Source organism: Cibotium barometz, chromosome 23 (genome assembly GCF_041138505.1).
Source record: "Cibotium barometz isolate CiBa-2024 chromosome 23, ASM4113850v1, whole genome shotgun sequence".
NCBI classification, from domain to species: domain Eukaryota; kingdom Viridiplantae; phylum Streptophyta; class Polypodiopsida; order Cyatheales; family Cibotiaceae; genus Cibotium; species Cibotium barometz.
The window spans coordinates 28,060,595-28,083,698 of NC_141068.1; the positions used below are offsets into that span (position 1 = coordinate 28,060,595).

Below are 23,104 nucleotides of genomic sequence, written 5' to 3' on the forward strand. Positions count from 1 at the left end.
CATGCCTATTTTTGGCAAGTTGCGCATACACATTCAAGGCTATGTGGATCATGAGGATTTTCTTGTGGCGCCTTTGAATGACTGTGATGTATTGCTTGGAAAGCCTTGGCATACACGTATTGATCCGTGCAAGGCTTACAAGACTAACAGGATCACCTTCATGCATAAAGGCCGAGAACATGCAATTGATGCTGGTGAAGAGGGTGATACCATTCCCCTTGTATCTCATGTACAAATTAAGAAAGTAATGAAAAAGAGTGTTTTTGCGTACTTGATTTTTGTACGAGATCCTATTGAGAAAACTAATGTACATGTAAACACTCTTTGTAATGATAGGCTGAAATTTTTGCAAGAGCACAATGATTGTTTTGCTGATGAGTTACCAAATGAGTTACCACCTGTATGACCGGAAGATCATCGCATTGATCTTGTGCCGGGTAGCTCACCACCTAATAGGCCAGCCTATCGTGTAAGTGCATCCCAAAAAGAGGAGATCATGAAGCAAGTAAATGAGCTGCTTGAGAAGGGTTTGGTTCAGCCAAGCTCTTCCCCATATTGTTCACCCTGGTTCAAAAGAAGGATGGATCCTTTCGTATGTGTGTGGATTATAGAGCTTTGAATAAGCTTACCATCAAGAATCGGTTTCTGATTCCACGCATAGACGACATCCTTGACAAGTTGGATGCATCGGCATGCTTTAGCCAAATTGATCTCAAGAGTGGATATCATCAAGTGCGTGTAGTGCCTCAGGATGTACACAAAACTGCTTTCAGGACAGCATTTGGGCTTTATGAGTATCTTGTTATGCCTTTTGGTCTTACAAATGCCCCGGCTACATTCAATAGAATGATGGATCGCATATTCCGTGGGTACAGGAAATTTACAGGTGTCTTCTTTGATGACATCCTAGTCTTCTCGAAGACCGAAGAAGAGCATAAACCTCATTTGGCTATTGTTTTTGAAGAGCTCCATAAGCATAAACTCTTCATAAATGCAAAGAAGAGTGAGTTCTTCTTGTCAGAGATACATTATCTTGGGCATATTGTGTCCAAAGATGGAGTGCGGATGGATCCTGCAAAGATTGATGCAATTCGGAATTGGCCCGAATTGAGTTCGGTGCATGAGATCCGCAGTTTTCTTGGATTATGCTCTTACTACCGCAGGTTCATTCAGCACTTTGCATGGATTGCTTCTCCTTTGCATGATTTGACAAAGAAGAAGGCCGTGTTCAAATGGACTAATGTAGAGAGAGATGCATTCCTCAAATTGAAAGATGCAACTACTCATGGTCCAGTGTTGATCGTTCCGGATTTGCAAAAGCCTTTTTGTGTGGAATGTGATGCATCTGGAAATTGCATAGGGGCTGTCCTTAATCAAGAGGGACATGCCGTGGCTTATGAGAGTCGTATATTGCATGATGCAGAGCTATCTCTTGGCATTTATGAGAAAGAGCTCTTGGCTGTAATTCATGCACTTACTATATGGAAACATTACCTTCTTGGGGCTGATTTCACTGTGAAGACAGATCACCAAAGTTTGAGATATTTTCTTACTCAAACTAAATTGTCAGAGAAGCATATGAGGATGGCCAATTTCCTCTCTATGTTTCATTTTCAGATCTTGCACACCCCGGAAAAGAAGAATGTAGTGGCCGATGCATTGTCACGAAAGCCGTATGTAGCAGCTATCTCGGTTGCCTCTCATGGGGACTTGTCTACCATGCGTAATTTGTATCATACGGATGCTGATTTTGCCACTATTTGGGCTGATTTGATGGCTGGTCATGCACATGCCTCATATGTGATCAAAGAGGGTTATCTTATGAAAGATAATTGCCTATGTGTTTGGATGAGTGCCATGCTCCTCCATATGCTGGTCATAGAGGCATAATGCCTACTACGCACATGATTGAGCGGAATTTCTTTTGGCCAGGTATGCGGAAGGACATAGAGGCACATGTACGTGCATGTATCACCTGTCAAAAGGTCAAATTTGATAGGCAAAAGGCACCAGGTTTGCTTCAGCCATTGCCTATTCCCACGCAGCCATGGGAAAGTATTACAATGGATTTCATTATGGACTTGCCACATACCCAACAGGGTAATGATGCAATTTGGACAATTGTGGACAGGTTTAGCAAGCAAGCTCATTTCTTGCCTGTCAAAAAGACCATCAAAGCTGAGCATATGGTTAAAATATATCTTGCACAAGTGTTCAAACATCATGGAATGCCGAAGTCCATTGTGAGGGATAGAGATCCCAAGACTACAAGTCTCTTTTGGCGGGCCTTATTTGATAATATGGGCACCAAATTGAACTTCTCATCAGCTTATCACCTCAAACGGATAGGCAAAGTGAGGCTGCAAATTCAGCCGTGTTGGATCTCTTGAAATGTTATGTGGCGGATCAGAAGTCTTCTTGGGAGAAGTACTTACCGCTTGTGGAATTTGCATACAACAACACGGTGCATGCATCTACGAGAAAGGCCCCGTTTGAGATTGTTTATGGTAAGGTGGTTTTGCCACCCATCCTTCGCACAAAGGATGAGATATTTACAGCTGATGAGTATGTAAGAGACTTGGATATTGCTTTTGCTCAGGTGCGGACAGCCATTGCAAGGTCACAAGATAAGCATAAAAAGGCTGCCGACAAGCATAGAAGGCAATTGGATGTTAAAGAGAATGATTGGGTATTGCTGAAATTTGAGAAAGCAAGACTTGCAAAAAGGCCTGGCAAAGAGGGTGCATATCCTAAGCTTGCAACCAGGTACTATGGGCCTTTTCGAGTGATCGAGAAGATCAATGAAGTGGCTTTCAGATTGGCATTACCTAGTCATTGGCACATACACAATGCTTTTCATGTGAGTCTCCTTCGCAAGTATGTAGGGCCGGAGCCCTGTGAAATGGTCATTGAGGATCCACCAGAAGTGGATGAGCTTGAGGAGATCTTGCAGCCAGAACAGATTGTGTATCACAAGGAACGCAAGCTTGCTACAGGCAAAGTTGTGAGGCGTTACCTTGTGAAGTTTAAGAACTATCTTCCCATTGATGCTAAATGGGTAGATGAAGAGTTCTTTGAAGATTGCCCGCAGTTACTACAGGCATATTTGGATGCATTTCAGTTGCGGACAACTATTTAGAAGCGGGGGGGGAATGTCACCATTTGGCCATCCGAATGGTTCACTCTTGCTTTCACACTATGTACATATTGGATTGGTGTCCATGGCTTATGGAATGTGCCTATGCATGTGATTGACACGTGTCATGCTGTATAGTTGGATATGATATTCCGCTGGGACTTGATGTTATCATGCCCGGAATATCTGGAGGACTTGGCTTTCCGCTGGGACTTGTGCCTTTGTGTACATGCCCGGAAACGCCTGAAGGACTTGGCTTTCCGCTGGGACTTGTGCCTTTGTGTACATGCCCGGAAACGCCTGGAGGATTGGCTTTCCATTGGGTCTGGTATCGCATATACTTGCCTGGAAACGCCTGGTCTTATATGGTTTCATGAACGGAAATTGCTCATGCCAATGCTACATTGCATAGCATCTTTATGTGCTTGCTTGCAATTGAAATTACGTGCTGTTTTCATGCTTACTTGACCAATGTGTAGTTCCAGGTAAGGGGACGCCCGCCCGTGAACCGTGCGTGTGAAACTGTCTGCTGACATGGTTGTGCGGCATGTGAACAGGTGGTAAGTATTACCCAATCTAGGCTCAAATAGCCCTTAGGACTTAGCCAATATTTATAAGTGAGTGCGTTCCCACTTCATTAAAGTTTAGGCGCCCAAAAGTCACTTATAAATTATGACCGCTTCCAAGTTCACACTCACTGAAGTCCCGAGGCGGACAAGACTCAATGTCCAGGACCTGATCCTCCCTTTTTACTCATAAATGGGCATCTCCCCATGTCCCTTCACCTGATTGGACCCCAATTCACTTACTTATTAAGAGAAATTCGTGTTTTCTCTTCATGAGGATTTTTGGAGGCTGAAAACTCTGTTTTTCCACCATTTCTCTCCATTTCCAAGCTCTCCATAGCCATACCCAACTTGTTAGGGTGTTTTCAAAGCTTCCAAGAGTGTTTCCAAGTGCTAATCACTCTCCTCCTCACTCCCAATGACTGAAATTCAGCAAAACAGCTCTCATTTTTGCTGTAATTTCTGGTCTTTTTGCTGAAAACCCTAATTTCAGCCTTCCTTTCTCAAGTTGAACCATAGGGGAAGCTTTCCCAAGGTTCCCTTCATCCTCTTGAAGACTTTTGTCGCGAAGGATTGCGGCAAATCGAAGATATCCACACTTCTAAAGCTTCCAACGCGAAGGCTTCCGCTTGCAACAACTTCTATGAAGACTGGTAAGGTAATTGGACAATGTATTGTCATTACTTACTCAGTAGAAGGACAGGACTCCTTGTTTAGCCGCCCTGTGTAGTATTTCTCTTGTCCTATGTGCTCTTGAAGATGTTGCTACCTTGCTTGGTAGAACATAGAGCCAATGGTAGAGAATATGGGCACTGAAGTCGGGCCGGGCATCAAGGCAGCTCCTTGGTGATCTACATCGACATACCATTGTTTTCTAAATGCTGAATTTCATATGCATTGGCATGGAGGATTTGGCAATGGATGCCCGTGAAACTATGTATTGAATTTCTCCAATAGTAATACAATTTACTCGAGGGAGGGGTCGGCCGTTCCGGCTCATTGTGTGCCTCTTGTCAATTCAGCAATTTACTTCTTGTATTTGAGCAAGTGTCCTTCAAATCTTAGTGTATTTAAGTGTATTGATTAGCATTGTGTTCAACCAAGTTACAGGAGAAGAGAGAGACTCTTTACCTAACCTACTCCTACTATATATTCCTCATAGATCCAATGTAGATCTAGACTATGAATGCTTTGAATGAACTTATGCTTCCTGTCCTCCATTGTGCGTTAATGGAAAACGCTGATTTGGAGATGTACTTGGCTGATCCAAACTGTTAAACTGCATGTCCTTGGTCTTGGCTCGTTAGACTGCATGTCCTTGGTCTTGGCTCTGCAATCTCCATCTTTGAATCATTATGAATGACCCATGACTTACCTTTATATAGGAAAGTGATAGCAAGTCGTAATCAGGTCAAAAAAACCATAGACCATTAAAAGAAAGTGGAACTCAAGTCCAACAGTCGTGCGCAAGCTCCCGCTAGCACCCCCCCCCAACCCTAATGTGCGCCCCGACTTGCCCCATGCTTGCCGCCCTCCCCCCAACCCTTTCACCGCTTCGCTGCCTGCCTCCCTTCGTCGTTCTTCTACCCCACCCCTCCTCTTCTCACCAGCGTTTCCGCCCACCCGTTTTCCCCTCCTTCCTTCCGCCCTCCATTTGCATTCTGCCCGCCCCCCCCCCCCCCCCCCCCCCGCCCCCCCCCCCTCTTCGTTGTCTGCCCTTCCTCTTTCTTTTTTCAGAGCCACCTCCCCCCCCCCTTCGCTATCCACCCGGTTCCCTCTTCTTCTTTTTTCTTTTTACTTTCTTTCTTTCTTTCTTTCTTTCTTTTTCTTTCTCTGTTCTTTTTCGTTCTTTATTTTTCTTTTTCTTTTTCTTTTCCTTTTTCTTTTTTCTTTCTTTCTTTCTTTTTCTTTTTTTCTTTCTTTTTTTTTCCTTTTTTCTGTTTTCTTTCTTTCTTTCTTTCTTTTTCTTTTTTTCTTTTTTTATTTTTCTTTTTCCTTTTTTCTTTTTTCCTTTCTTTCTTTCTTTCCTTTTTTTTTTTCCTCATCCTCCTTTTCGTTCCTCATCCCTCTCCTTTCTCACCTTTAGTGTAGGTTAGTGCTTTCTTTTTGGGTTTTCAGCTTTTTCGGCAAGCTTCGGCCTTTTCTAGTCTTCACCGTCATGAGGAGTCCACGGCAGCCATTCCGTCGTCCCCGACCAAAGCCGTCATTTGCATTACTTCTCCGAAGCAGATCTACAAGTTCTTGCCACGACTATTGCCTCACTTGAGGCTTTCAACCTAGTCTGCAAAATTGTTGGTAGCCGCCCTGCGCAGACAGCTCAAGGATCTTTTTCAGGCCCACCTCATCGACGAACCTGCCAAGATCACCGATATTCACCCCTTGGGGTGCAGATACTACCAAGTGGAGTTCGACTCGCCATCGACGTCAAACCGAGTCATGAAGCTGAGTCCCCTTGCACTGTGTACTGCGTAGGCCTTCTTTGTACGATGGTAGCACGGCTTCGATCCAATGTCTGACCCATTGGCTGTCATTTCGAGCTTCCCAGTGACAGTTTGCTTCCCACGCCTGAGGAAGGAGTACCTTCCTCTTCTCCCGGTGATTGGTGGTGCCATCGGGAGAGTGATAGAGTCCCCCCCCACCGCTGCCTCGGCCCTCGCAAGGGCAGCTAGAATTCCATCCCTACACATCTGTGTAGCCTCGCCAGCAGCCTCCAAGGCAGCCCCATACAGCAACGCGTGGAGTATTCTGGCCTTCCAGGCCAATGCTTCATTTGAAGACAGATGGGTCATTTAGCTAGAGCTTGCCACAGACCAAGAGATTGCCTCCGGTGGTTCCTCCCCACGGTTCTCGTGCTAACCCTCACTAGGGGGTAGAGCGAGAGGCAGGCCCTCAGACAAGAGGGCACCAAGCCCCGACTTCGAGTGACATAGGTCAACCATGTCCTTCTCCAAGTCCAACACTAGCCAAATCTACACTCATGCTCCAAATCCTAGTTCTAATCATCTCTCTGGCTGCCCCTTCTGGATTATCTTCTGAGAATGTCCATGGCAATTCTTGCACATGACAGCACATCCATATTAAGTCAGTATTTCAATGCTCCGAAGGAGCCACATTGGAGTTCAACGATGAGGGTTGTTCGCTATCTAGCGGGTACCTATATGTTCGGACTTCACTTCAATCGTGGGTTCACCCTGCGTGGTTACACGGACTCTGACTGGGCCGGTGATATCGATTCTCGACATTCACATGGTGGTTATTTGTACACTTGGATCTAGCCCTTTCTCTTGGTCTAGCAAGAAGCAAGACACCGTTGCAGGTTCTTCAGCTAAGGCCGAGTACCGTGCTCTCTATGACGCCACCACTGAGGCTATGTATCTCTATCAGCTTCTTGAGGAGATGCGCGTTCCCATGGACAAGGTTACTACCATCTTCATCGCCAGTCAGAGTGCAATTGCCCTGGCCGGCAATCCTAATTTTTCTAACCGTACCAAGCATGTTGGTGTTCATTTTCATTTTACCCGGGGGAACAAGTTGAGCTTGGTACCATCAAGCTCCAGTACATTCCTGCGGCGGGCGAACAACCGTGCCAACATTCTTACCGTCAATCTCGAGCATCTTTGCAAGCGGATCGACATCGGTCCTCCACCATCACCCTCAACATCTTGAGAGGGGGACCATCCTCACCATTTGCATTATTTATCATTGTTGTAAAGGGCGCATGAGTAAGTGAAAACCCCGTGAGGGCATTGCTCAAGGGAAAACCCACTGCATAGCATTTACCATCTTGCATTCCCTTTGCATCGTATTCTATTTTTTGTGTTTGGGGCGCATGTGTGAACGAAAACCCATATGGGCATTCATGCATGTGAAAACCCCTTGTATTGTGGCATTGATCAAATAAAGCCCAAACTCAAAAGACTCTATAAAAGACGAAGAGACGAACGAATGATCTACACCCCAACATGCCAAATACTTCATCATGTTCCTCTTCACCCAATTACAATCTTCATCATCTTCTCTCGGGGTCCCCTTTTGGCCTAAGAGGGGGTGTGTGACAACCAGCCCAAAAAGGCCGCCCAAAAGGCCCTCATTAAAAAGGCCTAAAAAGGTTTCTTTGACTAGGTCGGCCAGGCTGGCCAACTAGGCCAGCCGACCTGGTCGGGTGGGGAACCTTTGCTATATACAGTGTACGCACACCCGCCTACAATTACAAAATCATCTTCATCAACCTGCGTTCATCATCGGCTATACCACCTGCGCAGCACTCCACAGCAGCAACCCAATGATCAACGCTTATCCAGATACATCATCTGGCCATCAGCTCTACCCCTGCACACAACAACAGCCCGACAGTCAACACGACACAACAATCATCATTGAACATCACGGGCATTCAACCTACGCAGCACACCACAACAGCAGCCCGGTGATCATTGATTATCATCAATTTCCAACCGTCAGCTCTACCCTGCACACAGCAGCAGCCCGGCAACCAACACATCATCTTCATCAACTTGCGTGCTGCAATGGCCTGCTCCCAGTAAATCAACACATCCAGCTGCAACGTCTCTGTCGACATCATCAAGCTTCAACGCAAATCATAATCGAGCATCCAGCAATCCAATCGGCGCTCCTGTCCCTACTTCATCATCCAGTCAAAGGACTCTGCACCTATTGCTACAGCCACATCATCAGCGCTCTGCCTTATGCGCAGCGCACATTAACGGCCAGGTTTGTTCAGCACCCTAATCTTGCAGTAGCCCTGCATTCACAGGCATCTAAATCCTCACGGAGTTCCACCGTTGTCCCCGACACAACCTTCGTTCTCAACCTTGCTTCATCACCGGTCTACTACTCAGAGTCACTTCATCAGTACCTCATACAAAGGTCGATTTGTATTGGATTACATTCACCATTATTCATATACTCATTCATCCATTTCATGCTGTGTTGATTTGCTATGATCTCTCACATGTCTCGTCCTTTTTCCCTCACAACCCTTGCCATCATGTAGAAATCCATGAAAGAGTAAAAGAATAGGTCAATCCGGGGCTAGAAACCTATAATTGAACCATGTAAGACAACCTATAATCGAACCATGTACAAGCTTCACCATGTAAGACAACCTATAATCGAACCATGTACAAGCTTCACCATGTAAGACAACCTCCAAGGAGCAAGCAAGAGAGCGTATGGAGTGTTTTTATGTGTAAAATCTTCAACAGCTTCTTTAAAGATGGTGCCCCATTGAAGAGGCAGAGAAGGTTTCCATATGCATAGTGGGTGGCCATTGATCCCTCTCAACAGAGCCACACCTCTCCCATAAGTGGGGAGGATGCTTGGCCAATAGCCTAACCGACCGGCAGGGGTAAATGACCCAAAATTTGTCCGCCCACTTATTAATGAAGCATGATGTCCAAACTCACTAATAAGTTGTCCAACCGTACTTTAATGCAGTGTGGACCTGCAAAACAACAAGGCAAACTATAACTCTAGTAAGCTTAAACAAAGAGTTGAGAGTCACACCTACCACCTGTCTACAGCCCACAAGCGAGGTTAGAGTATAGATTCCAATGCACGATTCACGAGAGGGCGTCCCCTACCCGTAAAACTAGGCACACAGATCTTGCATGCGGTAAAATAGTTCATGCGAAAATAGTTCCAAGCATGCAAAGGCCACACTTCTCCCGTGTAACATGAAGAACCGCCTGTATTACGAACTATGCAAAAACACAAAGATGAAGAGAGAGAAGAGAGATATGTTGCTAAAACAATGTTTTTTGTATATATGTTTCCAGATGTGCATAGATCTTAGCCAATCATGGCCTCCAAAAGATAACATCTATGCCTATGACCTGTCCCACAAAGCCTAGGATCAGATGAATACAAAAGGAACTAAACTTGCCTATTTATAGGCTCCTAAATACCCCTATGTTGCAGCCGGCCAAATGAATTACTGTTGGCCAGGTCCTTGGACAAATAAATGCCAAAATACGAGCAAAATGCCAAACTGCAAGGTTATGTCCTCCAGTTGCTTCTAATTGCCTGGGGTATAATACCTATCATTAATCTTGGTTGTTTACTGCCACAAAAGGTGCCTAATCACAGCCTGAAGCTTCTTTCTTTGCAGAGCTCTCCATTTTTTTGATTGGAAACCCCTTTTTTCCTTTGTAAGGTTCAAAACATCAGTGAAAGCTTTGTGAATCCTCGAAATCACAAGTGTGATATCAATATTGATCCTACACCATGACTTTGATCATTGGCATCAACATTCCCTTTTTACATCCAGGAAACAACTATCAACTTTTAGTTAAAGCACTTGGGAATTGCATGATTGTTTCAACAATGTAAAACCTCTACCGTCATCTTGATTATCTTTACCTCTAAGCTAAAGGCACCTCTTTTCCTAAAACATGCAGCTGTCAGTGTGGGAGCTTGCCTACTATAATCTTTTACTTCAAAAACGATCAGCTAGAAAGGTAGCATTAGTTTTTACAAGTTCTTAATGGGCTCTGCTTCTTATCTCCTTTCTTGTGTTTTTGCAACTGCAAAAGGCTTCAAGAGGGTATAGCCAACTTTTCAAAAGCAATTCAAGATAGCAATTTCATGTTAACCAAGCATGTAAAAGTAGTTTCTTGGAAAATCAAAATTAGTTCAAGGGAGAGAGGAGAGCATAATGGTTAAGGACATTACGTATGCTGATAAAGTACATGGATACACGGACCACCAAAAAGTTTTCATCGGGGATAAGTATGTTGGGTACATTATACATATAACACATACATACAAGGGAGGTGGCTGAGTCAAGTTGCTTCATCATTGAAACAAACAACCCTTGGCATATTATTAAGGGACATTTATCGTAGTGGTTGGGAATCTAGTTGTAACCATGCAAATTTTAGTTTTGACTAATTGGCTACATTGAGGTCTAACAGGGGTCTTAGACTTTAATCCTATAGTCTAGACCTTAGATTAACTAGCCCCACCTTGCCCAGATCAATTATGTTGGTAAGATGGCGCTACCAAGATTATTTATCTTATTTATGACATTAAATCTGGCTACTTGGATTCGAAATCAATGAATACCTCTCCTGCAGCTATCGTTATGATGTGTGGCGTGAAACCTTGACCTGCTGCGCCTGAACAATAATGTCAGAACTTTAAGGGCATCCAAATCATTTGTTATATAAAAAATCAATGATACTTGTAATCAGCTGCATTTGGAACCTTTAATTGGTGACACTGATTTACACACAAATTACTTTATTAAAATGATAATGATTCTTAAGAGTCACACAATACAAAGAGAGGGTTCACTGAGTCCATACCAAGAGCATTCATTTGTGCTTTCTTTCCATAATGATGACCTTTCTTTGCTGTTGGTGGAGCAGAGAGGCATGGTCCTAATGCGGATGCCGAGCCATTGACATCGGCCAAGTACTTTCGGGGTCTTCCTCTCTTTTTCTTGAAGGGGGGCTCAGGTGATGACATGTCCATGGCCACACCAACCGTCTGTGGATGCTCAGAAGGCTGGGGAGGAGTGGTGGTGGAGGCATCAGAAAGGGTAGGGTTAGCGACGATGGCAAGGTTGTGGATGCCAGGACCAGGGGTAGAGGCTGGGCCGGGGCTAGGCCTTGTTGCTGCAGGGGCATGGACTGTTTGATGTGGAGGATGAGGAGTGAATGGATTGGTGGTGGGGGGGAAGTTTGCAGCGCCATCCCCGGCTGTGCAAAGCGGATGCGGGGGGGCCTGGTGCTCCTGATGCTGATATTGAAGTTGGCGATGGGGGTGCATGTTGTGCTGCTGCTGCTGTTGATGATGATGATGGTGATGCTGGCTCTGGTTCTGGTTCTGGTTCTGGTTCTGGTTCTGGTTCTGCTGTAGGTGCTGGTTATGGTGGAGATAGAATGCAGCGAAAGAGGAGGCAGGTCCTGGTGATGCTGGTGGCCCCTGTATAGCAATGCTGCTGCTGCTGCTACAGTGGTGGTGGTGGTGGTGGTGTTTGGCGGATGTACGAGGCCCCATCGTCTCCTTGGATTCTTCCATGCATAGGAGGTCTCAGCAGGCAAAGAGAAGCGATAAGAGAGGTTAAACTATATATATATAACGATTTGTTGGCCTTGCAAGATCCTCCCAGATCGATAAAAGGCAAGAACTAGTAGTTGTTGGTTTGTGCAAAGAGAGAGAGAGAGAGAGAGAGATGCAGAGGGACAATCGGCAAGGGTGGATTGCCACCTGGCGTGTGTTAGTAATGGAGTTCCACAATTTGAGCCATCACCCCCCCCACACACACACGCGCGCGCTATCGAGCTCTACACCAGACACACACACACACACACACATGCCCTCTGTCCACCATCGAAGCAGTAGAGCAAAGAGACCAGTACTATTAAGTCACCCTCATGTGAACCCACTGTATCCCTGCCATAATGTTTCATGTTGTACAAAAGCATTTGGCCTAGATAGAAGGTAAGTGCTCGTCCAAGCACCTCAACCAAAGCCCTCTTTTCACACTCACTCACCTACCGCATATGTGAAGACAACTTGTAAGCATGCAGCACTTTCCCCCCCTCTCCAAAACACACAAAAAAAAAACGACCCATCTTTTTTTGTGTTTGTGTGTGTGTGTGTGTGTGTGTTAACAACTTGTACAGTTTATGAAGCATGCCCCCTCCCCCCACCAACACACACAACACACACACACACACACACACACACACACACACACAAAAAACATCTCATCCTTCATGTGTGTGTGTGGTTGTTTTTTGCTCGTGGGGGCTGTCTTCTATTGTGGGAAAGCATGGGTATGAATGGCCATGACAAACTCTTGTAAATTGTGCTCTTGCTTCAAGTTTAGCTACCCAAAGCAAATGTCCTTTTTAAGCCAATGGATAACTTTTATGATTGTACATTTCTCAATCACAAACTTAGAGCTAGTGATCAAAATCATTGCATGGAACTCTAGAATGTTCTTCCAAATTCTTAGAAGTATGTTCCAATCCAAATCCAAATCCAAATCCAAATCCCTAGAGAATGAATAGTGAAAAACTTTCCAAATGATTGAATGACAAAGGTAGAGATTCCAACAAAAGGTTGTCCACTTTCGAGAAGCTCTCAAGTTAACATTCATTACTCTACTTAGAAAGTTTAAAGTATTCACTTTCTTTTATATGGATAGCCTAAAATAAATCATTACTCTACTTGTAAAGTGTTCACTTTCTTTTACATTAATAGCTTGAAACCCATTCTAAGTCATTTTCTAGCTCCCTATAGAATTTTTCCGCATTAACAATATGTATTGGCCTTAGGAACTTCATTCCTACCTACTAATCGCATTGAAATAATCATGATTCGCATTATTTCTAATTCAACTATTTGAACATTTGTGAATAGTGGTCAAATCAAAATTATTTAAGTGAATAACCATGAACATTCAAAAAAACTTTCATATAAAACATTGTTTTGTATATACCTTAATTTCCATCTTATTTATTATTTTCCTTAGCTCCTTGGCTTTGAGGTGGAGAATAGGAAACTTGAGATGGAGATAATTTAACTTCCAAGGAATTGGCATTGCCTTTGCAGTTGTTAAATTACTCAACAGTGAAGTTAACTTTTCTAAGAGTTTGATATGTGTTGAGTATGTGCTTGAGCTTGCTTAGCATGTATTTAGAACTTTAGAAATAATGAAATGTGCTTTAGTCTACTTTGCATTTGTGTGAAGTAATTATAACATCAATGCAAGGGTTTAGATGTGCTTGAATTCGCATTCCCCCGATTTCTTTTTAAGTACTTATGTCTGTATGAAGAAGTTGATATGTACTTTAGGAAATTTAGCATATATTATTGTTGGAAAAACATAATATTTGTTAAGAGGTTACGTGTTTGAGCATACTTAAAATTTATCAAATTTTTAGTAACGTATTTATAACTCTATGAAAAAGTTAGCATGTGTCAAAGCTTGATATATATATATTAAAAACTTTGATATGAATCTAACATATGTTTAAGCTTGCTTTACATTTACCTATCTGCATCGTGAAATAGTTATCTTTCCTAATGTTACGTAAGTTTGTCACTTGTTACTAAAGTAATTATTTGCTTATTTATCTTATATACATTCTCTACTATTTCATCTTTATTAAAGGCATAGCTCAAACCATCTATTCAAGAACCAATCTAATCTTGGATGTGAAGCATCAAAAATTTGTTTGTTAATAAAAATATCAAAGGTATCTTTCATTGTTATGTTGGATGGATATACCATTGTCCTCAATAAAAGCATTAAATTTTTGTAGCTCCATTCCTCTTCCTTGATATGGTGTTATCCAATTGAAAGATGGGTATTACTTTCTTATTCTTTATCATTTTATGAATGGTTGTGCAGAAATTATTGCCTAAAGGATGCTTTAAATAGAACTTCCAAAACATAAATGCTTTATCAAAAATGTTTAAGGAGTGAGACAAACTTTGTTTTTGAGATAATCCGCACCATATTACATGTAAATTTCTATTCCCATAGAAATATCTTATACACTAATATTAAATTCTAATTGCCATTTGATAGTGAAGATAGAAAACTGTATCCCCTCTTTCCAATAAGCAACTACCAACACACTTCAATTATATTCTTTTAACATTGTAAATCTTGATTAAATATTGAAAGATTCTTATAATTATTCGTAAATATTTCAAATATATTGTAAAACCTTTTCTTGTATGTTATACTTTAATATGATGCACTTTTATCATTTTATAAAAACAAGCTTTAAAAATATTAAAAATGTAAAATTCAAAATGTACAAATGTACAAATGGTTGATGCTAATTCCTCCTAGTTTCATAGTGGCATGTCTTTTTCAAGCTTACCTCTAATAAAAAAGCCATCTCTAAGATATGAGATATACAATTGTCAACCACCATTATCTAACCTATAACTAGAAGTGAACAAAACACAACCAATTCTAATTAAAGCTAAGAAACTTGTTTTAGCCATCAAACTCAAGACGAAGAAAAGTGAATTCCTATAACTCACTTTTCTTATTGACGAGAACAACCTTTTATTAATAAGAAGGAACTTGATATAGTGTTGTCTTAAAAAGATGGCAAAAGTTTTTTGGAAGGATGTAAGTAAAGTTGTAATGATGCTTTGGGAGTTCTCATTAAAAAATGGAACTCTTCCCCATACAGCCCTAGGTTAATCAAGATATATCATAAGAGAGGTGAGAAGAATGTTTTGCCATTGACTACACTATGTATTAACCACTTTGCTAGTTAACATGGTTTCGCCTACCTGTCCTACCGTAAGGCGGCATAAGGCGCTTCATCGTCTTACCCGCATGTAATGGAAGCATTCCTTGTAAGACAACGATGGACTTTATGAAGTATATTTACCATACCATGTGCTTAATACCAAAAAGGGAAGTCACACATTTCATGTGTATACTTGCTTAAGGTTAGAAATAGACTTGGCCTTGAACCATTTTTCTAGTTGTGGCTGGCTAAGGGTGAATGCTAGCCATTTGTATATAAGTGTGAACACTAGCCATTTGTATAAGGGTGAATGCTAGCCATTTGTATATAAGTGTGAACACTAGCCATTTGTATAAAAGTTATGGTCTAGCCATTTGTATATAAGTCAATTTTGATATTAAGCAATACACTTTCATTCCCTTGCATTAGAATTCAAGTAAGTTAATTCAAGTGAGCTCTCCCTCTTCATTAAGTAATACACTTTCATTCCCCTGCATTCGAATTTAAGCATGGATATTTGCATAGCTTGATGGTTTTCTTATTAAGATTAGGATTGAGTGTATGCTTCTCCCTCACTTGAGCTTCTCCTCTACCATCCTCTTGTGAGAGAGAACCAGTGCGAAGGCTACCATCTTCTTGCCTCCATCTAGGCAAATAGAGCTCTACCTCACTTCTATAGCAAGGAGTCTCCTCATTGTAACAACAAGGAGAGGATGCAAACAAGGGAAGTTGCTGTTGTACGGCTCTATGTCCAAGTACTAACTAACACTTGTTTCATCATAGACTAAGGTAAGCTATTATCTTGAACATATTTGGCATCGTTGAGACAGGGACTAGCTTAGGGTTATCTCCTTTTTCTATCCATTCGTGTGACTATTGGGACTAGCTATTATCTTGAACATATTTGGCACCATTGACAGGGCCTAGCTTAGGGCTTATCTCCTTTTTCTATCCATTCGTGGCTATTGGGTTTATTGAAGAATATAGCTCAGTATATTGAATAGGGAGTCACACCTTGAAAGATATTCACTTTTGGAGTCTTGATTGCTTTTTTTATATTGTTTAAATCTTGTTTTTAAAAGGTTTGAGACTTGTTTTGTTGTTTTTATTTCTCTTATGTTTGAGTCTTGTTTTGTTTTAGCTTTGACACTCTATTTGCAAGATTGGAAGGGGAAACCCTAATTTGATTGGTGATTTGCATTAGACTAAGCTCTAAGAGGCTTAGATTGGTCAAAGAGCCAAGAAGTGGCTTAGCTAATGTGATTATGAGTGATTATCACCATTAAAACATAAGCTTAATTTCTAATTGAGTGGATTAGGGTGTAGTTGTTATTTCCTTTAATTTTGTTCATGCATTGTTGGATTTAGTAGCATTTGGACATCTAAAATCAACAAAAACAATCAATCACTCTCATAATCATGGATAGGAACCTTTAAACAATCCATACAAGTCCAAAAAATCTTGAAAACCCTAAAAAACTAGGTCTAAAAACCTTTCGAGTTAGGGGGCATGAGCCCATAGCCCTGTGAAAATCAAACATGAGTCTACATGGACATAACCTGAGACTACAGGGATGTGACATGAATCTATCCAGCCTAGTAGACGACATGAGCCATGTACAAGACACGATGTGAGCCTACATGGAAAATGAGACATGAGTCTACATTGACGTAACACAAGCCTATAGGGACGTGGCGTGAGTCTACCCAACCTAGACATGAGAAACCTGACATGGCATGAGTCTACCTAGCCTAGACGTGAGTCAAGTACAAGACATAATGTGAGCCTAGAGTAGTTGAACCTAATATTATATCATTTAATTAAAACTGCCTTGAAGACTTGGAAGGACAAACCTACCCATGTCCTAAAAGGATTTTGTTATCATACAATCTATACTAGCATCATTTCCTTGTCCCTCTCAATAATGACCACTAAAGTCCAAATATTACTACTTGTACTTTGCTCACATACCTTGACACAAGTGCAGAGCTCCACGCACCACTTGAAGTCTGTGTCCCAGTGTGCCTATTTGTTTAAAGTAATAGCATACCTTTGCCTTTTGTTGAAACAAGTGTCGTTTAATCTTACCTCAGAGCTGTAAATGCAACTTCCCAATGTGAGTGTGTTAGCTCGTCTGTCACATCCTTACGTTGTTGTTGGGTATTCGAAGTCTCACGTGCGTGAAAAAACTCTTATATGTGTGTGTGAACACTCACATATGTGAGTAGGTATATAAGAGAGTGTGAATAGTAGCTGTGTATGTGATAAGCAATGATGTCATGGACACTTGCCAAGTGTCAAAAGATAAGGCTCTAAAAGCCTATAAAAGCATTGTACTCTTTCAAGCTTCAACACATTAAGTAAAGGATCTTTGAGTCATGCAATCACTATCCCTATTTTCTTTTAGGTTATTACTTCTCTCAGTTGTTTAAGCCTCCTAATTGGTGGTCTACTAACCCTATCTTACCCAGAATTGTTATGAGAGCCACGCCCATCCCATTAGGTTGCTATTTGCAACTGCAGATAGCCCCAAGAGTTGCTTGCTTCTTGAGCACCGCCGTCTCCAGTTTCGCTGCACCAAGATCGGGCGGCACTAGTGCTGGGCGACGGTGGGGCCGCCCGTTTTGCTGGCGGCACTAGGGTCGAATGTCGGCGCCCCTTCCCCGCCTCGCCATCATTACTTCTTGCGCACCTAGTTGCTCCGCCAGCTCGCAAAGGTAGCCACATACCTTCCTGCACAACTCTCCGCCCCTCTCAAAAAAAAATCCCCCCCATATATATACATATTAAATTTCAAAAAAACGCCTTTTTTAAAGTATTTTTATTGTTTCGATTTTCTATTTTAAAAAAATACTAATAAATAAAAACAAATCAATAAAGTATGCTTTTCCTTTTTTCCTACTCTCTTTTCCTTTTTGTTTTTTAGTTCTATTTTTTCAAAGGTAATTATGAAAAGAGAAGAAAAACGACCCCTTCTTTTCTTCTTTATTGTTCCATATAAAAAACTTTCTTTTATTGTTTCTACTGTTTTACTTTAATTTTATTTTTATTAAAAAAAACTCTTTTCACTCTCTTTTTTCCCTTGTAATTATTAATTATATTTAAAAACTTATTAAAACTTATTTTTCTCTTTTTTTCTTTATTATTATTATTATTATATAAAAGTCAATTTTCTCTCTTTTCACCTTTTATTTTCCCCCAATGATTTTTAAAAAGCATGCGGTGCCAGCGGCGCCTGCTGCAGCCATGCAGCTCTACTCCACTCTGCCCGCACATCAGGCGACAAGCGCCACCCGCCTCCTAGCTCCTCCTGGTGCAACCTCCACGCCAACCCATCCCTCTCCTCCACCTACGCCCAGGCCTCACCCGTGCCTGTCGTCCGGCTCCTCTACTCGACGATGTTGCGTCTCTGCCCGCCTCCAGAGAAGTGTGCCCCACCACCAGCTTGCCATAGCTACGAGCTCCGCTTCTTTGTGCGCTAACCGCAAGAAGGACAAAGTGGCTATTGCTCACAAGAAAGTGAACAGTTTGGTAAGCAGAGTGCTATTGTCTAGCGTCTGTATACAAGAGCAACCTGACATTGGAGTCAGCTGGCCTCTTACTGCCAACAAGTTGTTTTCAAGACCCTCATATGGCTTTTTCATGTTGAGTTACAAATCTAAGTTGTCAATCTTAGTTTTTGTTCATTTTGTATACGAAACAAACACCGAGACCGACTGTACCATGAGTTAGCCCCCATGGTATTCCTCAATTTCTAACAACAAAGGTGAGGTTGTGGAAGAAGGTTGGCCACTCAAGGCATGGAGTGACAACATGGGTGTAGGTCACCATTCTAAGGCAATAGCCAAGAAGGCCATGGAAGCTTACTCTAGGTAAGGAGATAACCAAAATGGTCATGTATCAAAGATTGTACAAACTATCCCATAAGTGACTTACTCCTAGGACCTTTCACACATGGGCTGCCCATAAACCCAAGTCTATACCCCATATCATGTGCTTAGGCCCTCATCCCACATGTGCATGTGTAGTACAACCAAGCACATAATTTCCTACATTACAAACCATCCCCTCCCATAGTGATTTCATCCTCGAAATCGATCATGCAAAACAAATCAAAACAGACACACAACATGTGGAGTCATAAACCATAGTAAGTGTCAATAGTCCATAATCTTGTATAATAAGCTGTGTCGCTGCCAGTATCAAATGGAAACCCTAAAATATTGATGCACAAGTAACATCAACATTAAAAGGTCCTCGTAGCCTCGTGGATCAAATGGAAAACTCCATGGACCAACTCCTAAGCTATAGAACATGATGCCACTCGGGTTGAAAAGATGATGTAGCCATGCATCCTCAATCATAACACAACCTCCTAGGTCAAATGGAAATCCATGTCTTGCACTCACCAAGACAATGGCTCTATAACCCCCAGGGTCAAATGAAAAATGTAAAGAACTATCATCTATGATGAAGATGGTCATGTGCTCTCCATCAAAGCACATCAAAAAATAAATGCCCCAATTGCATAAACCATCACCTCGTGTCAGTATCCATAAGGTCCAAAAATACACACCTCATCTATGCTAACATCCATATGTGTTACCATATTATAGTAGTGATGTGTGTGAACACACTTAGGACCGCCGGGGCACTTTTTCCCTCACTAGGAGGTTTTTTCCCCCGTGCATTGTATATACGCCCATTATCTTCTAGGGCTTGTTATCTTTCATTTTTGGCACTCATAATACACTACTGTGTTGTGCTCAAGCTTCCTCATCTTCTTGAAGTTGTGTGTGCATTCCTGCAACCCTAATTCCAACAATTGGTATCAGAGCAGGCTTCCTCCTCCCGGGCAGCATCACCGGCACCTGCCGCTTCATCTCCTCCGATTGCGACGAGGTTTCACGAGCGTCTGCAGGTTAGTATATGCCGTGGGAGAGCCCGTAGGGCATGTTCGTTTCAGAATTTTGATCTGAAGTCATTTCGCCCTCCGTTTTTGCATTCCAAGTACTGCGCAGGCAAAATCGTCCTACTGTGCAGATTTTCTGTCAAGATTAAAATGTGCAGGACAGGTGCCCATTCGTCTGTTTTGGGCTGTGCTACATAGCACAGGTCGATTTTATACAGGTTTACCTCTTACAGACAGCATTTACATCTAGTAGTACAGTCATTGGCCATGGCTGATAACAATGATGTATTCCGCATGTTGGCTGCTGAGGATAAGTTGGATGGCACCAACTATCCATTGTGGGCATATATGATGCGACATGTATTGGTAGCAAAGGGGTTATGGAACATTGTGCAGGGTATTGATGCACGTCCTATTGTGGCTGGGAATGCTGCAAACACATCAGAAACAGGTACTGTTGATGATGGTGCAGGCACAAGTGCTGTAGCAGCTGTTCGAGAACCACCACTTTCAGCAGAGCAGATTCGTTGGGATGGTAGAGATGCGCAGGCTCATGCCTTGATTGCGCTGTCTGTCAAACGTGCCATTATCCCACATATTCGCTCCTGCAGGACTTCTAAGGATGCTTGGGATGTACTTGCCACATTGTATCAGGCAAGAAATGAGGCTCGTGTTGCTTACCTCCGAAAACAGTTGAGAGTGAGCATATGAACGAAGGTGATTCTATGGATAGCTTTTTGACAAAGATCAAGGATTTCAAAGAGCAGCTCATTTCTGCAGATGAAATCCTGTCAGACAGTTCACTTGTGCAGACTGTTTTGAATGGTCTACCAGATTCTTATCAGGGTTTTGCTTCCACTCTTCGCTTGATGATGAAAGGCAATCCCAATGCCTTATCATTTGAGGAGTTAGTTTCTGTTTTGCTACAAGAAGACCAGTCAAGGCAAAACAGGAATATTATGCGTGTCGCAGATCAAGCTTTCGTTGCTAGTCAGAGAAGCGGGAAAGGTAAAGCTGGCTTTTCTTCTAGTAAGCAGAAATCTGCAAATACTGCGCAACCAAAGAAGGAAGACAAAGATGAGAAGAAGGGTGACAAACAGAAGATATTTTGCAAGTACTGTAAGGGAAATGATCATGTCATCAAAGCGTGTCCTAAGCTGGCTGCGAAAGAGGCTAAGAAGAAAGAGGCTGGTATGGCTGTTTTGCAGATGCCTCTCCTTCTAACAATGAATCTGCTAATGTTGTGCAAGATACAGAATGGGCATTCAATGCGCAGTGCAGTTATGACCCATCTTTGCATGACACATGTATGTCTGCAGTAGATTCAGATGTATGGTACTTTGACAGTGGTGCCACTAAGCATATCACCTCGCAGCGCAGTTTATTCACTTTCCTTGAGTCTGCTCCCACAGGGAATACTGTCACTTGTGCCAATAACTCCTCTTATCCCGTTAAAGGAGTTGGACAGATTGTGCTGAATGTTGCAAATTGCAACACCTTTACACTTTTTGATGCATTGTATGTGCCAGGGATCAAAAAGAATCTGCTGTCAGTCTCCGCATTTGCCAAAACAGGTTTGGTTGTAAAATTTGTGGATGACAGATGTACTGTTCATGATCTCTCTTGTGGTGACATCATTGTAGCATCTGGTTCACTATGTCGAGGGCTGTATAAGCTCAATATGGATGGCAAATGTGTAGAGGATTCAGCATGTGCTATTATGGATACGCAGGCTATTTCAAATGCAAAACTGTGGCATGCACGTTTTGGTCATCTGAATTTTGCAAGTTTGCTGCGCCTGCAGAAATCTGAAATGGTGTCTTCTTTGCCTAAGCTTGAGGCACCTGTCAAGCATGTTTGTGAGGGCTGCATATTGGGTAAAATGCAGCGTACTTCCTTTCCCAAAGATGGATCAGTGAGAGCTGAACGCAGATTGCAGCTTGTTCACAGTGATGTTTGTGGTCCCATGCAAACTCCATCATTTGGAAACTACCTTTACTTCGTGACTTTCATTGATGATTTTACCAGGCATGCATGGGTATATCCTTTGAAGGCAAAGTCCGAAGTGTTTTTGTGCTTCAAACAGTTTTTGGTTATGGCTGAAAATGTGTCAGAAAGTAAGATGGGCACCCTCCGTTCAGATCGAGGGGGGGAGTATATGTCTTCAGAATTTAATGCATTTCTGGCTGAGCGTGGGATAAAACACCAATGTACAGTGCCGTATACACCACAGCAAAATGGTGTGGCTGAGAGAAAAAACAGGTCTCTCATGGAAATGGCAAGATGTATGGTTAAGAGTCAAAGTCTACCACATGGTTTTTGGCTTGAGGCTGTCATGTGTGCCACTTATGTACTAAACAGGTGTCCCACCAAAGCATTACAGGTTGTCACTCCATATGAGGCTTGGCATAGCCGCAAGCCATCTGTTGGCCATTTACGTGTTTTTGGTTGCCTGGCATATGCATTAGTGCCTGTGCAACATCGCAGAAAATTGGATGACAAAGCTGTCAAATGTATTTTTGTTGGATATAGTGCTGAGAGCAAAGGCTATCGTTTGTATCATCCACAGACAAAGCGCATTTTGGTTAGCCGTGATGTTGTATTTGTGGAAGATGCAGTTCAGTCCTTGGTTTCATGTACTAAGGAGACAGATATCAGCTCACGTGATGTCTATGATACATTGTTGCCTCTTTTCAGTGGTGCACAGTCAAGTGCAATACCTCATGAGGCAGTTTTTCAGCCTATGCAGGTTTTAAATGATGGCACAGATCAGCCTATATCTGATGCAGATGTGCATGATGCACTTGAGGATGAGAGACAAGAGATTGAGGGCTCTAGGAATATGCCTAGATGGCTGGTGCAGACTTTGCGTGACAGCAAGTTGGATGCCCCTTTGTCTAGTCGCACTCGTTCTGGCTCTCATGGTGCCTCTTATGCGTCAGATTGTTATGCATTGGCTGTTTCTAGTATGTGCGATGAAAGTGAGCCTGTTTCATTTGATGAGGCACAAAGTTCAGAAAATTGGATGGCTGCTATGCAAGCAGAATACGATGCTATTATGAAGAATGGTACATGGTCTTTATGTGACTTGCCCCCTGGCAAGAAGGCCATTGGCACTAAGTGGGTATACAAATTGAAGCGTAAGTCTGATGGCACAGTGGATCGCCATAAGGCTAGGCTTGTTGCAAAAGGTTATGCTCAAGAGAAGGGCATTGATTTTGATGAGACTTTTGC

General features: G+C 42.4%; 2 protein-coding genes across 5 annotated transcripts in view; both read right to left on the reverse strand.

Annotated features, from left to right (window-relative positions):
- The window catches only part of LOC147625814 (AT-hook motif nuclear-localized protein 11-like), a 33,698-nt gene extending 21,735 nt beyond the window's left edge, over positions 1 to 11,963 (reverse strand). For 3 of the 4 annotated variants that reach the window (XR_015268733.1, XR_015268732.1, XM_086817382.1), the window contains exons 1-2: positions 11,031 to 11,963; positions 10,789 to 10,841 (exon numbers count right to left, since the gene is read on the reverse strand). Coding sequence is in view for 2 of the 4 variants with exons in the window: in XM_086817382.1 (XP_086673508.1) it covers positions 10,789 to 10,841; positions 11,031 to 11,748 (771 nt within the window). In the remaining 2 variants the exon portion in view is untranslated. The remainder of the gene's footprint in view (positions 1 to 10,788; positions 10,842 to 11,030) is intronic. The other variant, XM_086817381.1, reaches the window with a different exon arrangement.
- LOC147625815 (uncharacterized) lies at positions 5,482 to 10,781 on the reverse strand. Its single transcript, XM_086817383.1, has 2 exons — positions 8,829 to 10,781; positions 5,482 to 8,787 (listed from the first exon to the last, which is right to left on the reverse strand). The coding sequence occupies exon 2, from the start codon at positions 6,489 to 6,491 to the stop codon at positions 6,096 to 6,098; it is 396 nt and encodes a 131-aa protein (XP_086673509.1). The 5' UTR covers positions 6,492 to 8,787; positions 8,829 to 10,781; the 3' UTR covers positions 5,482 to 6,095.
- Positions 11,964 to 23,104: the final 11,141 nt, after the last annotated feature.

What these genes read in the sequence shown, in the direction of transcription:
- LOC147625815 (XM_086817383.1), bottom strand. Translation starts at nt 6,491, where the DNA reads ATGACCCATCTGTCTTCAAATGAAGCATTGGCCTGGAAGGCCAGAATA.